This window comes from Cannabis sativa, chromosome 3, assembly GCF_029168945.1.
Source record: "Cannabis sativa cultivar Pink pepper isolate KNU-18-1 chromosome 3, ASM2916894v1, whole genome shotgun sequence".
Taxonomy (NCBI): Eukaryota; Viridiplantae; Streptophyta; class Magnoliopsida; order Rosales; family Cannabaceae; genus Cannabis; species Cannabis sativa.
Genome location: NC_083603.1, coordinates 18,415,563 through 18,429,190, shown reverse-complemented (window position 1 = coordinate 18,429,190; position 13,628 = coordinate 18,415,563). Strand labels below are relative to the sequence as shown.

At 33.9% G+C, this 13,628-nt stretch overlaps 1 protein-coding gene across 1 annotated transcript; it reads left to right on the top strand.

Annotated features, from left to right (window-relative positions):
* Positions 1-2,270: 2,270 nt before the first annotated feature.
* Positions 2,271-3,867, top strand: LOC133035439 (uncharacterized). Its single transcript, XM_061111300.1, has 2 exons — positions 2,271-3,227; positions 3,321-3,867. The coding sequence occupies exons 1-2, from the start codon at positions 2,508-2,510 to the stop codon at positions 3,522-3,524; spliced, it is 924 nt and encodes a 307-aa protein (XP_060967283.1). The 5' UTR covers positions 2,271-2,507; the 3' UTR covers positions 3,525-3,867.
* Positions 3,868-13,628: the final 9,761 nt, after the last annotated feature.

Below are 13,628 nucleotides of genomic sequence, written 5' to 3'. Positions count from 1 at the left end.
TCATACTCCAGCCTGTACCGACGTGTTACTATATCCTCCTGATCGGTCGAACCGGTCATACTCCGGCTGCTGGTCATACTCCAGCCTGTACCGACGGGATACGTCAATAGTACGGAACCACCAACCAAGTGTCAGCCTGATCGGTCAAACCGGTCATACTCCGGCTGCTGGTCATACTCCAGCCTGTACCGATGTGATAGGGTTGGATGGTTCGAAGCCAACATACATAACTAATGTAATCTAACAGGCTTCCTACATGCTCGCTAAACATGTAATCTACATATGCATACTGTTATACTAATCTTACCTGGATTCTGAATTCAGGTGTGCGCAATCCGAGTGGAACTAACGGCTTACGGACATGTGCTCCTAAACCGTAAAAATCACAACACCGATAAGTGACACGCTAAATCACCACGGGGACAAAGGTTTTAAAACCAAACTTAACCTACTGAAACTTAATACAAAAATACCCCAAACTAGCGTAAAACAAACCGCACGAAAACCTGAAACTAGCACGAAACGACCAGTTGAGAAAAACCGGTTTCTCACCCTACTGCAAAATCTGGGTAACCGGTTTTACAAGCAGTGTAAAACCGGTTAGCCGGTTTTACCCAGAAAACCCACAAAAATCAATTCTCCAACCAAAACGTTTCCAAACTCAACCAAACTTTCCAGACCTGCTAATTAGACCCTAATAAACATTTTCCAAGTGATAAAACAAAGCTTCATGCATAAAATCAAAATCCACCATTAAAGCTCCAAGCTTTGAGTTCAAAACTCAAACTTGGTTAAATCTAACAAACAAGCATCCAAACCAACTCAAATCTTCCTAGATATGCATAAAATAATCTCAGAAAACAACAACAAGCAACAACAATAAGAGCAACAACTGATTCATCAATTTCTTTGAAAAAACATAGTTTTGAGTAAAAATTTCATAGCTTGATAAAACCAACAAATCATCAACACAATCATGCTTGAATCAACATTCTAAATCATTTTCTAACTTCAGAGATCAACAACAAACAACCACAGCCACAACAGCAACTAAACTCCATTACATGCATGATTTCTTTTCTTACAATTCAAGAAAATAAGAAGGAAAGAGCTAAGGACCTTACCTAGATTAAAGATCACAAAGAATTTGATTGAAATCCATAGATGAAGCAGCAAATTCACCAACCCTAGCTGGGTTCTTAAGGGAAAAACGAGAGAGAGAGTTTGAAGAGAGAGAGATATATGCTTCTTTTTTTCAATTTCTTATTTTTTGAAAAAGTGGATAAAATAATGGTTTTATTAACTCATTTCAGCCAACACAATAAATTATAAACCCACATAATCACATATTTTCACAACATAAAGTCCACAAAAGGACAAAATAACAATGGGGCAAAATGACCATTTTGCCCCTTCTCACTAAAATAGCATAACTAACACTAAATGGGGTATTTTGGGAAATTCTAAATTCCCGGCCATTCCCGACATTCCCAATGTCTAATAAACCGTCCCAAACTACTAACATACTAAGTTGTGATTTCTACTGAGCCAAACGCCGGGTTCCAAAATACCGGGCACCGAAAATGCAAAATATGAAAACTACTGAATGACATAGCAATGCATTTCTGAATTCAATAAATAACAGTATAATAAATTATTTAAATGGCTATAAATAATTTCATAATTAATCATAATTAACTGCTAATTTCCAAATTAAACTAAGCGGGCTTTACACAAACTGTCAGAACCCGAAAGACTTATACAAGCTTGGCTTATGCTGGTTTGTGGAGTCAGTGCTTCTGGGCCGCGAGGCAAACGCGCTGATTACGCCTCACATACTTAGATATGTCGAAGACCTTGAGTTCTTCTTTTGGATTCCTTGGGGGAAGCACTCATTCGCCAGACTCATGCACTCGCTTCAAAAAGACATGTTAAAACAGAAGGCCAACTACGAGAAGAAGCTAAGTTCGGATGTTCAGCATGAGTGCAAATACACAGCTTATGGCTTCGCACCTGCAGTACAATATTGGGCGTATGAGGCCATTTTGGAGGTTGGGAAGAGGTATGGCATGAATCACGGGATTCGGTTCCCCAGGATGCTTAGCTGGACGAGCAAGAGTGATATTGGGAAGAAAGAAGTTAGTGCATTATTTTCTAGACGGGTATGAATTTCACTTATGTTCAGAATAATTATTTAACATAAATGCTTGTAATAAATGCTAAATGGTTCTACTTTGATATTTTTTGAACCATAAACAGAATCTTGAAGTGGTGAAGGGGCTACTTCCACGGACAGAGGAGGAGGCATTTGTGAGGACCATATCTTAAGATGGTGTGGAGAACCTGGTTGATGATGGTGTGGATGACACAGAGGCTGAGGCAGGTAGTCAGGTACCAGACACTCAGGTACCAGACACTCAGGTACCAATTTTTGGAACTTTTTTTTTTATGTCTTGATTTTTTATTGTTTTTGTTTTGTGATATTTGTTACATTGTGGAATTATTGTATGCTTACCGTATTTTTTTGGTATATATTTTTTCAGGCCACTGGTTCAGAACCTCAGCCCAGTGCACCATCTTCATCAGGCGTTCGTGGTGCCGAGTACACTGATTTAGTGGCTAGGTTGGATAGGATCGAGGCTGACACTCAGGGTCTGTATGCTGCTCATGTCGAGCTGAAGAAGGCATACGAGACCAGCCATGTAGAGCTGAAGGGTGGTCAGAACGTAATTATGGAGCAGCTCAGAGACATATTGGCCATGTTGAATCGTCCGCCAACGACAACTTCAGCACCGGAGGCCCCAGCAGATCCATCTACCCCACCACCAGCTGCATCACCCCCAGTAGAAGAGGAGGAGGTCTTCCCTGACGGGTACGATCCTTATGAGGGAGCTCCAGCGACTCCCATCGATACAGGTGTTATCCATGTACATGACATCGAGTCGCAGGGTGAGATTCTGTCGATAGAGGCACAACCTACAGAGGTTAAGAGTCGGAAGAGAAATCCTCCTGTATGGTTCAGTGACTACACGGAGATGAAGAGGAGACATAGGCCATCTTCGACGTTTGATTCCCTGGAGCCACCGGATGAGAAATTGTTAGTTACTTTCCGAAAGTGGTGTGTTGGACTCATTCCGAACCACCGACTTCACGATTTGAGAAGTGGTGATTACGGTCCATCATTCTTTTGGAAGCTGCTCACACCAAAGGAATGGCTTACAGATGACGTAAGTAAAGTATTTTATAATATTACTTCACTTTACAACTTTATGTGCAATTAATATTTTTTTTGTCTAACTGACATTTCCCTTTATATGCAGCATATAGATGCAGCAATGCATATGCTGAGGAGGCGACGCACCGACTATCCACTGACATTTCCTCAGAAGGGTATCATTCTCTCCACATTCGTGACCACCATGATCAGCAGTGCATGGACGAACCACAGGGGTCCGAGGAGAAACTTTGTGTGGGAGGATTATATCCTGGACTACTGCAAAGGGGTTAATAAGGTATTGTTTTAGTAAGATTTTAAATGTTGAACTATGATTATAACTTCGATTGTTAATTGTTTGGGAGGATTATTATGGTTTGTTAATTGTTTCGTTGTTCTCCGTAATTACAGAACCAGTTCTTTTCGAGATGGATGGGTAACGAGTATATTTACTTCAGTCTGCATCTTCCCGAGGCAAGGCACTGGGTCACACTTGAAGTTGACATAGAGCTGTGGAAAATTAATGTCTACGACTGTGATTCCAGCGTCTGTCATTGGACCGCCATGGAACCCATCCTGAAGACTTGGGAAGAACTGCTGCCCTCGCTAATCCTTGCAACCAGGGAATTTCCACGTAACAACCAGATCATGGCGTTAACTAACAAGGACATCACGGTGCTTCCAAAAATGCATTCGACTCGAGCCACTCATGACTTAGTTCCGAAGGCAACAACCAGGTACATAGTGATAAAAAAGTACTATAGTATTAAAATATGTTTTACGTTAGACTGACTTTACATTTTATTTTGCATTTAGTGGTGATTGTGGCGTCTATTGCATTGAGTATGTGGAGCATCTCATGATGCAACGTGGATTGACCGATGTGACGCAAGGCCGGATAGTTATGTTTCGTGAACGGTGGTGTGTTGATTTATTTTACCAAAATGTCGGCTGATTATATGTCTAATTATTGGGACATTGTATATTTTGTGTAATTAACATTACAGTTATGTATATATAGACTTTCTCTTCGTTCAAATTTTGATAATTATTCGTGGTTTCAAATATAAAATATCGATATTATTCAACAAAAATAATTATTAAACCTAAAAAATAATTAAAATATTAAAAAAATATTCAACCTCGACATTATTTTAAAGCAGTTTCGAACCTGAAATAGAAAACATGTTATTACAACGAATAAGTACATGACGCCTCAAATGTGGGCTTTGCATGTTGCTCTGTTGTGGCCTGAACTGCCACAGCGGCTGCAGTTTCGTGGTACAGAACCTTTTTTATCACCAGACGGGAAACGGTTCTCTCGTCTTCTTCCAGCGTTGCTTTTTCTTGGACGACCTACATGCTTCTTTTCCACAGGTACCCCAACTTTCATATTCTTGATTTGTTCTGGGAGAACCCAATCATCCTCGTCACCAGCAAGATTGATGGTATCATCGTAAATCTTCTTCCACGTTTCTTTTGAATAATAAGGTGAGCAAAGCGTGTACACACTTGTGTTCGTTTTCAATGCCGCGACACATGCATGAAGGCAAGGGAGTTTCAATAACGTGAACACGCCGCAGGTGCATGTTCTTTCAACTAGATTCACATCACCACCTCTTTCACCGTTAGGTCCCCTACCAACGTTATACAAATTGGCTCCATTTCGTTGGACGCGCCTGTACCTTGCATTTTCATGAATTTTTGCCAAGTTTTTTTCAAAGAGCGTGGCCAAAGGGGTGGTACATTCATCTTTCTAAGCTTCTCGAACTCTCTATCGCATTCAGTCTTCGACCATGCTTAAGCAATATTATATATTTGGTTGTGAAAAGCACCAGTCTTGAATTTGGCGTTCACGTTCATAACAATGTGGTGATAGCATGCACAGTGGACTGCTTCGGGAAAAACGAGTTCAACAGCATGATCAATGCTTTGATGCCTATCTGACACAAACACTAAGTTCTCAACCACGCCAATTGCTACCCTCAACTTCTGTAAGAAATACGTCCAGGAGTCGTTATTCTCACTGTCAACGATACCATAAGCAACCGGCAACAATTGGTTGTTTGCATCGTAAGCCACAACAACTAACATTATACCGCTGTACTTCGTCTTCAAGAAGGTGCCATCGATACTCAAAACAGGACGACAAAAAGAAAAGCCCCTTCTACATGCACCGAGTGATATAAAACAGTACTTGAACCGCTCATCCTCTAAGTACAAGTCAGTAATGGTACCTGGATTCTTCTGTTCCAGCATGTACAAGTACCCAGGAAGCTTCATGTATGAAAACTCAGGCGTACCCCTAGCATACGTAAGTCCCATCTCCCTGCACCTCCACGCCTTCACATAACTCATACTGATACCATAGTTGTCAAACATGTCCCTCTGTATGTCTTTAGCCTTGTACTTAGTTCCATCTTGGGTGTACTTCCCCTTAATAAGGTGGCCAACTACCCATGGTGCTGCTTGACGGTGATCTGAACGTCTCGCATTCAAGTTACATGTGTGTTCATTGTGAAATACAGTGACCTCAAAGTTGTCAGAATGCATCTTCTTCCTCCCCCTCAATCTCCATTTACAATCTGGAGCCTTGCATGTAACGTACAACACATCAGGGGATGACTTCTTCGCCATCCACTCAAAATTGTTATTAAGTACAAACCTACCCACTACTTGTCTCAGTTCTTCCTTATTTTCATAAAAATTACCAAGCTCTATCACCCCTGCTTCCTTACTTTGTAAACAAGTAGTTAGCTCATGATTTTCCATTATATCTTCCTTTGTCCACATGGGAGCTTTGAACTTGGTATAAACTTCAAAAGAGGAGAACGTTGAGAAGGTTGCATGATGAGCATGTTCTTCAATTCTGCCTTGTCGACTACTGCTAGTTCCAGGTGTAGTGCGATTTTCACTACGAGGTTGTCGTTCTCGCTATGTACCTTGGTTACTCGGTACACACTCTAACCTCAACGAAGGTCCCGCTACGGCTTCATCGACTGCCAAATCATGTTCATCGTCCATATTCAAATCTACAATAGGATCGTTATTGTAGAAGGTTGTATCGAACTCTTCAAACTGATGAAATCCTGTCGCTTCTTGTTCTTGCTCTACATTGGTCAGAACCTCTAAATTGGTCGGAACCTCCTCATTCACACCAATCCCAACATCTGTTTCGGGAACGCCAGACCCTACCACACTCCGAGGGAGAGGATTAGTAGGCGGCGTAGGCTCCAAATTCCCAACTTTTCTCACCTTGGTCACGAATAATGGCATAAACTCTGTATTTGACATTGTTGCCCTCATCTCTAAGAACGTTCTCAGTTGGCGTTCTCTCTTAATAACCTCTAGCGCAACCATTTGTCCCTTCATGTACAAGGAACAAATCTCCAACTTTAAATCATACGCTACCGGATCAACTTCCAACTCTTCATATAAAATTTGTCGCAGTTCTTGTAGGGTTGTCTCAGTTGTAACTGTCAACGTCAAGCTGCTATTTGCTTTGTAAATCCAATTATAATTCTCACATAACCAAACACCATCGTACGATACAACAAGGAACACTTTCTTGTTGGGTTTTATGCCCTAAATAAAACTCATTTCAATATAATCAGATTTACTTATTAATATAGATCAGAAATAACATTTAATGCTGCATGGTTCACATGATTTATTTCATGATTATATGTACATAATGTATAAATTCATCTGAAACCCTTTTCACATACTTGATCCTGTTTATTGTGCCGTCAACACATTGGAAAGTAAACATGATTATGTGAATAAAGTTTCCTAGATTTATCAAACATAGGGTTTTACTGATATGATAATCTACAACAGAGTTTACTTGCATTTGGAGAAGTGCTATGTTCTTTCCAGAGCATTGGTTAAAGTAAAGCTCAGGTTGGATGCATGGGGTATGCATCGGAAGGGACCGATATTGAACTTTGACTTAGATTTATTAAACTTACCGTAATATCTATTCAAGTCAATATCGCCTAGTTGATCCTAGATCAAATGTTCTTAATCCTGTTATGATTAGGCTCAATCTTGAAAGGCTATTCGTGTTCTTTGATTTGTTAGTTAAGCCTACTTTTAGGTCAGGGTGATACGTACATTTTGGGAACACGGTAGTGCAATTGAGTGGGAGCGCTAGCATAAATATGGAATCTATAGCTTCTATCTGGCGAATAGTAAGCAAAGGATGATCTCCTTCGAGCTTGACCAAACGAACATAAATGGTGGAGTACTCATTTCACATAAGCTGAAATATCATTTATACGAGGTCAAGTGTTTTAAGGAATAAATACATTGTAGGGTGTAACGGTAATTTAATCCCTTTACAGTGTAGATCATTCATATAGAGGATCATTGATCAAATTAGGATTATAACAATGGATAACTAATGATGTGTCTATATGGTGGAACATATAGAGCATTCTATATAACTGAGAGTGCAATTCTAAGTTCTATGCGTGGATTCAACGAATAATTAATAAGTTAGTGAATTTTAGTGCTAAATTCTTGATCTACTTATTGGAAGCTCGGTTATATAGACCCATGGTCCCCGCACTAGTTGAGATAATATTGCTTGTAAGACTCATATAATTGGTTTTGATTAATCAATTATAATTCTCAAATTAGACTATGTCTATTTGTAAATTTTTCACTAAGTAAGGGCGAAATTGTAAAGAAAGAGTTATAGGGCCATATTTGTTAATTATGATACTTTGTATGGTTCAATTAATAAATATAATAAATGACAATATTATTTAATAATTATTTATAGTTATTAAATAGTTAGAATTGGCATTTAATTGGTTGAATTAGAAAATTGGTATTTTTGAGAAAATCAGATGCAGAAAAGGTAAAACTGCAAAATTGCAAAAAGTGAGGCCCAAATCCACTAGTATAGGGCCGGCCACTTTTGTAGGAAATTTAAATTGTTTTTTTCATTATTTTAATGCCAAATAATTCAAACCTAACCCTAGTGGAATGCTATAAATAGATAGTGAAGGCTTTAGGAAAATTACACTTAAATTTTCTATTTTTTCTTCAGAAAAACCTGAGCCTTCTCTCTCCCTATCTTTGGCCGAACCCACTCTCTCTCTCTCTCTCTTCCTCATTGAGATTTCGAAATTCTTAGTATATGAGTAGTGCTCACACACAGCAAGTGATACCTCAACCATAGTGAGGAAGATCGTGAAGAAGGACTTTCAGCAAGAAGGAGTTTCAGCATCAAAGATTCAAAGAAAGAGATCCAGGTTCAGATATTTATAATGCTCTGCTACAGAAAGGAATCAAGGGCTAGATATCTGAACGGAAGGAGTCATTATATTCCGCTGCACCCAATGTAAGGTTTCCTAAACTTTATATGTGTTTATTTCATCGTTTTAGAAAGTTCATATTTAGGGTGTTAATAAACATACTTGTGAGTAGATCTAAGATCCTGGTAAAATAAATTTCCAACAACTGGCCTCAGAGCCATGGTAATTGATTTACTTGCAAGAAATTTGGACTTTAAAACGATTGTTTGTTTGTTTTTGGATGGTATCATGTTGTATTGAGTGTTATTTGATGATTGATTGATGTTTGTGAATTTTCGTTAAAAATAATTGAATATCTGTTTCTGGAATTATTTTTATTGGATAGTATGGAAAAAATTAAGCAAGTTACTTTTTTACAAAACTCAATTTCGATTTAATTTGAATTAGTTATGATTTTTTGAAGATTCGAAAAAATCGGAGTTGTGCTGAAATTTTCCTGCGATCGCGGACACTGTCCGTACAGCTCGCAATTTTTTCGTTTTTCTTCGATTTTTCATGCTTTTTCATGGAATTAACTTCCGATTTTTTGTGTAGTTCTATATTTATACTATTACTATTCCTAATTCAATTCTAATTATCATTATGAATTAATTTAATATTTTTTAAATTTAATTCAAGATATTAGTGTAATTTGAATTTAAAAATAGTTAGCATCTATCTTATTTGCTTAATAATCTATCATATTTTAAATTTGATTATATCTTATCTTATTTTTAAATTTAAGGTCACATTTTAAATTTTTAAATTAAATCTTTTTTTTTAAATAATTTGACCTTATTTAAATTTAAAATAAGATAACTATAATCATGTAATTTTATAAAGATATAAGATATTTTGCTAACTTTTAAATTTTGTTATTTTATTTATTTAAATTACATTTAAAATCTGAAAAAGATATTCATTTATCTTTTCTAATTTTTTATTTAATTTTTATTTATAAAATAACATTTAAATTTTAAAAGTAGTTAGCAAATTTTGAAATGATATTTAGGTTGGTTGAAACCTAATTTTTCAAAATTGTAGGTTTAATTTTAAATTTAATTTTTTTTAAATTTTCGAAATTTTTTTAATTAATTATTTAATTTCAAAATTAATTATTTAATTTAAAATTAAATAAATCCTACATCCAACTATCCAGCTAACCTTGTTGCAGGAGTATGTGTTTTAGCTTGTGTGTAAGTTTTTAAAACCTATTATTACTTGATTGCAAATAGCCATGGTTACTTTTTGCCAGATCTAATGATCTGATGGCTCCTTTGGTCAAGTTAATAATTTGTAACAGGTATATTTACAATCTTCTTTCATCTGTGTATGACCTAGCAACATGATAGGACCCATCCAAAGTGTGCCTGTGTGAGCCTATGTGTTTAATTTCATTATAGATGCATATAGGTTGTTGTTGCTAAATAAAATGTCATAGTTCTTGATAGATTTTATTTAGGCCCATTTAATTTTTGGGCTTAGTCAATTAATAACAGTTGTTCATTTTAAGGTTACATTCCTCTCTTTTGGGCCTTGTGTGAGAGTTGGGAGCCATAGTAGTGGGTACGACATACTGAACCCAACACCCCCTCATATGAACCACCCCAATTGTGAAGGCCCATTTGCCTGATTTGAATGACTGTACTAGGTTAATTAAACTAGTTTAACCTATTAAAATTGATTAGCAACACAATTAATTTCATTTATTTTGAAATTAATTTAAGAAAATTATAGTTTAAAGAATTCTTTATTCTAACCTAAACTATATGTATTTTCTTGTATTTAATTAAATATAGAATTATAACCATCTAGATTCTTTCTGGAGCTTAATTTAAATTTTTCATTAAATATTCCTATTTAAGTTGATATTTAGTTATCTACAACTAACCAACTTAAATCTAAATATCTTTTGAATTTCAAATTTTAAAATTAAGTTGAGGAATTTTAGGCATTGGTTATTAAGATTCTTTAGATATTTTTTAAGTTAATATCTTTTCGAATATTAACTTAAAATTAAATATTTTAGATATTTTTTTTTTTGAGTTAATATCTTTTCGAATATTAACTTAAAATGGAATATTTTCAAATTAAGTGGTTATAACTTAATTTTTGATATTTAATTAAATTTAAATTTGAAAAATATTTAAGTTCTAGATTTTTTCTAATACAACTTAAATTAGATATTATTTTTTCAAATTTTGTGGAAAAGATACTTAGTTAAATAAGATATTTTCTAGATAGTTATTTCTAGACTACTTATTATTTCTAACATTAAATAGGAAAATACTATACATTGTGAAATTAATTATTTATATAATTAATTTTGGTACAATTTATTTTAAGTATATTTTTCCTTGTATTAAACTAGAGATTAATAATTAAGCCTTCTCTCAACTTAATTATTTATTTCTTGAATTTAATACATTTAATTAATTTGAAAATTAAATATCTAAGTTGATTTTTATCATCATACTTAAATATTTCTTTTTCATGACATTTAATTAAATAGAAAATTATTTTTAGTTGAAATTTATTTTTTCAACTAAATTTAAATAATTTTCAAAATATATTTTTTCTTTATTTTATTAATCAAATTTCGAAATTGCATTTCTTAAATGCTGGAATTTCGAATTTTAACTTGAAAAATAGATTAAGTTGTAAATTAATTATTTATTTTAATTAATTTTTGGACCAACTTAAATCAATGATTTTTTCATTTATTGATTAATTTAAAATAAATTAAAGTATAATATTAGAAATTGAATTAATTAGTCAAAGGAAAATCTAGATAGATGATATTTTTGCTTGAAGTATTTTTCTAGTGTATTTAATTAAATAGAAAATTAATATTTAAGTTGATTTTCATCATCATACTTAAATATTTAAAATTTTTCTTATATATTTAATTAAATGGGAAAATTATATTTTTTGTTGTAAATTAATTTTATTAATTAATTTTGGGCCAACATTAAATTAGAATAATTTTTCCAGGATTTATTTTTTATTTTAACATGCATTTTCAAAAACTGTATTCTTAAATACTTTAATTTTTCGAAATGCAATATATAGTTATAGAAAATTAAATTTGAGTTGTAAATTAATTTAAATTAATTTTGTAACAGCTTAAATTGAATATTTTTCTAAATATTTATTGGAAATTATTACTAAGATGGAAATAATTCATGTTATTTTCATATCCATCTAAGTAAAATTTATAAATATTAAATTAAAATTTATATTTAGAATTTTTCATTCTAAATTGGAAATTTTAATTACATAAATATATATTTAAAATAAATAGATTAATAATGAAAATCAAAGAAAATACAACTCTCTTTAAATAATGAACTTTATTATTAAGATATTCGATCTCCATTGTGGGTTTTACACCGCGTTTGTTTTAGTGAGTAATCCTCCCTAATGGAGGAACGTTCATTAGCAATTTCGCACCGTTTAATCTCGAATGATAAGTAGTTTGTAAGTGTTTTGTATGGTATGGATCACCTTAATGGTGGCGACCATACTTGACTTGCAAATTGCGAAACAATGGTGGAAGCTCATAAGATAGAATTGCCTTGACTCTCGCCTAAACGAGACAACGCTGAATTCCAATCTTGATCGAATAAAAGGTTGCTAGAATGTTTAACATTTTAGATGAGCTGACAACTCTATTCAATGGATGGTAGCTTTGACTCTCGCCTAAACGGGACACTGATATCAGTTTGTTGAAAACCTTGGAAATTATTTAGGATTGTAAGTTTTAGTATTTTCACTTGTCATTCCTACTTGCTATATGTTCAATAATTTCTGAATTGTGTATGAATTTATATTGAACCATGTTATTTTCTGTTATTAAGTTGTAGTTTAATTTCGAATCTTCATTGTTGGTCTAACTTGGCTTGTTTATCTAATGAGATAAATCCCTAGTGGATTTTCACCATTAGACATATATAATAGTGTTAGATCTCGAGAGATAAATATTGTATATGCGACATCTAGCTGTTCATCAATTGATGACACCTTAGACTAGTATTTTTACGATATGAAACAAGAAGATTGTATAAATAAGATTACTTTGACTTTCGCTAATCAAAGCATCGTTGGATTCTTATTTTAAACGAAATTATCCTAATTCCTCTTAGCTTATTCATTTCGAATTAGCTCAATAACATATCATTGGATGAATGGTCTATAAATCATTTCATGTCATTCTATATTTTCTCTTAAGAAATTAAATGACGCATATGATTATAATCCCGAAATTCTATTCCCAATTGATATAAATCCTCAATCTTAGAAATCTCCTACTTGTATGAGCAAATCTGACTTAGAATTTGTATGCTGGTCCAAGATAGAATTACTCATTATATTTGGTATAAATTTAAGTCTTTGACTTTAATTTTAGATTCCAAATAGAAATTTTCTTATATTTCTAATTCCAGAATACAATACAGTTACACTTTCTCAAGTGTTTAATATCCATCTTCTATTAATGGATTAAAACTGTATGGAATATGAGTTAGGTATTCTGTGACCAGGATCCACTTGCAGTATTCTAAGAACTCTTTGATTTAACTAAACCTATGTCATCAATAGACACTACCACATTTTTTTTTAATCTATGGCATTTGTATCTTGTTCATAGTGGATTTGACAAGATCAAACTCTGCAAAGAGTTAATATGCCTATATCCACTGAAAGTAGTTCATCTCATTCGCAGATGAATGTACATTCAGGGGTGGATATGAGTTTTTCGTTGTATTCTTAAAACGATAACTCTAGATTATACCTTTTAGCAAAGAAATTTGAAATGTTTGAAAAATTTCATTAATTTCTAGCAATGGTTAAAACCATTAAGGTAAGTGGTTAAAGATCTTGCGAACTGATAGGGGTGGAGAAATAGTTAGTAGATATGCAGTTCAAAGATCATTAAATTGATTTTTGAATTATATCCAAACTTACCTCCCCAGAAATTTCGAGTTGCATGTTGATGATTAGTTACTAGTCGTTGCCTATTTCCTTCTATGGTAATACAATTTCAGAATGATGTAATGGTTGTATACTTAATGTAAATCATTACTAGATTCATGGATGACCTAATCAAA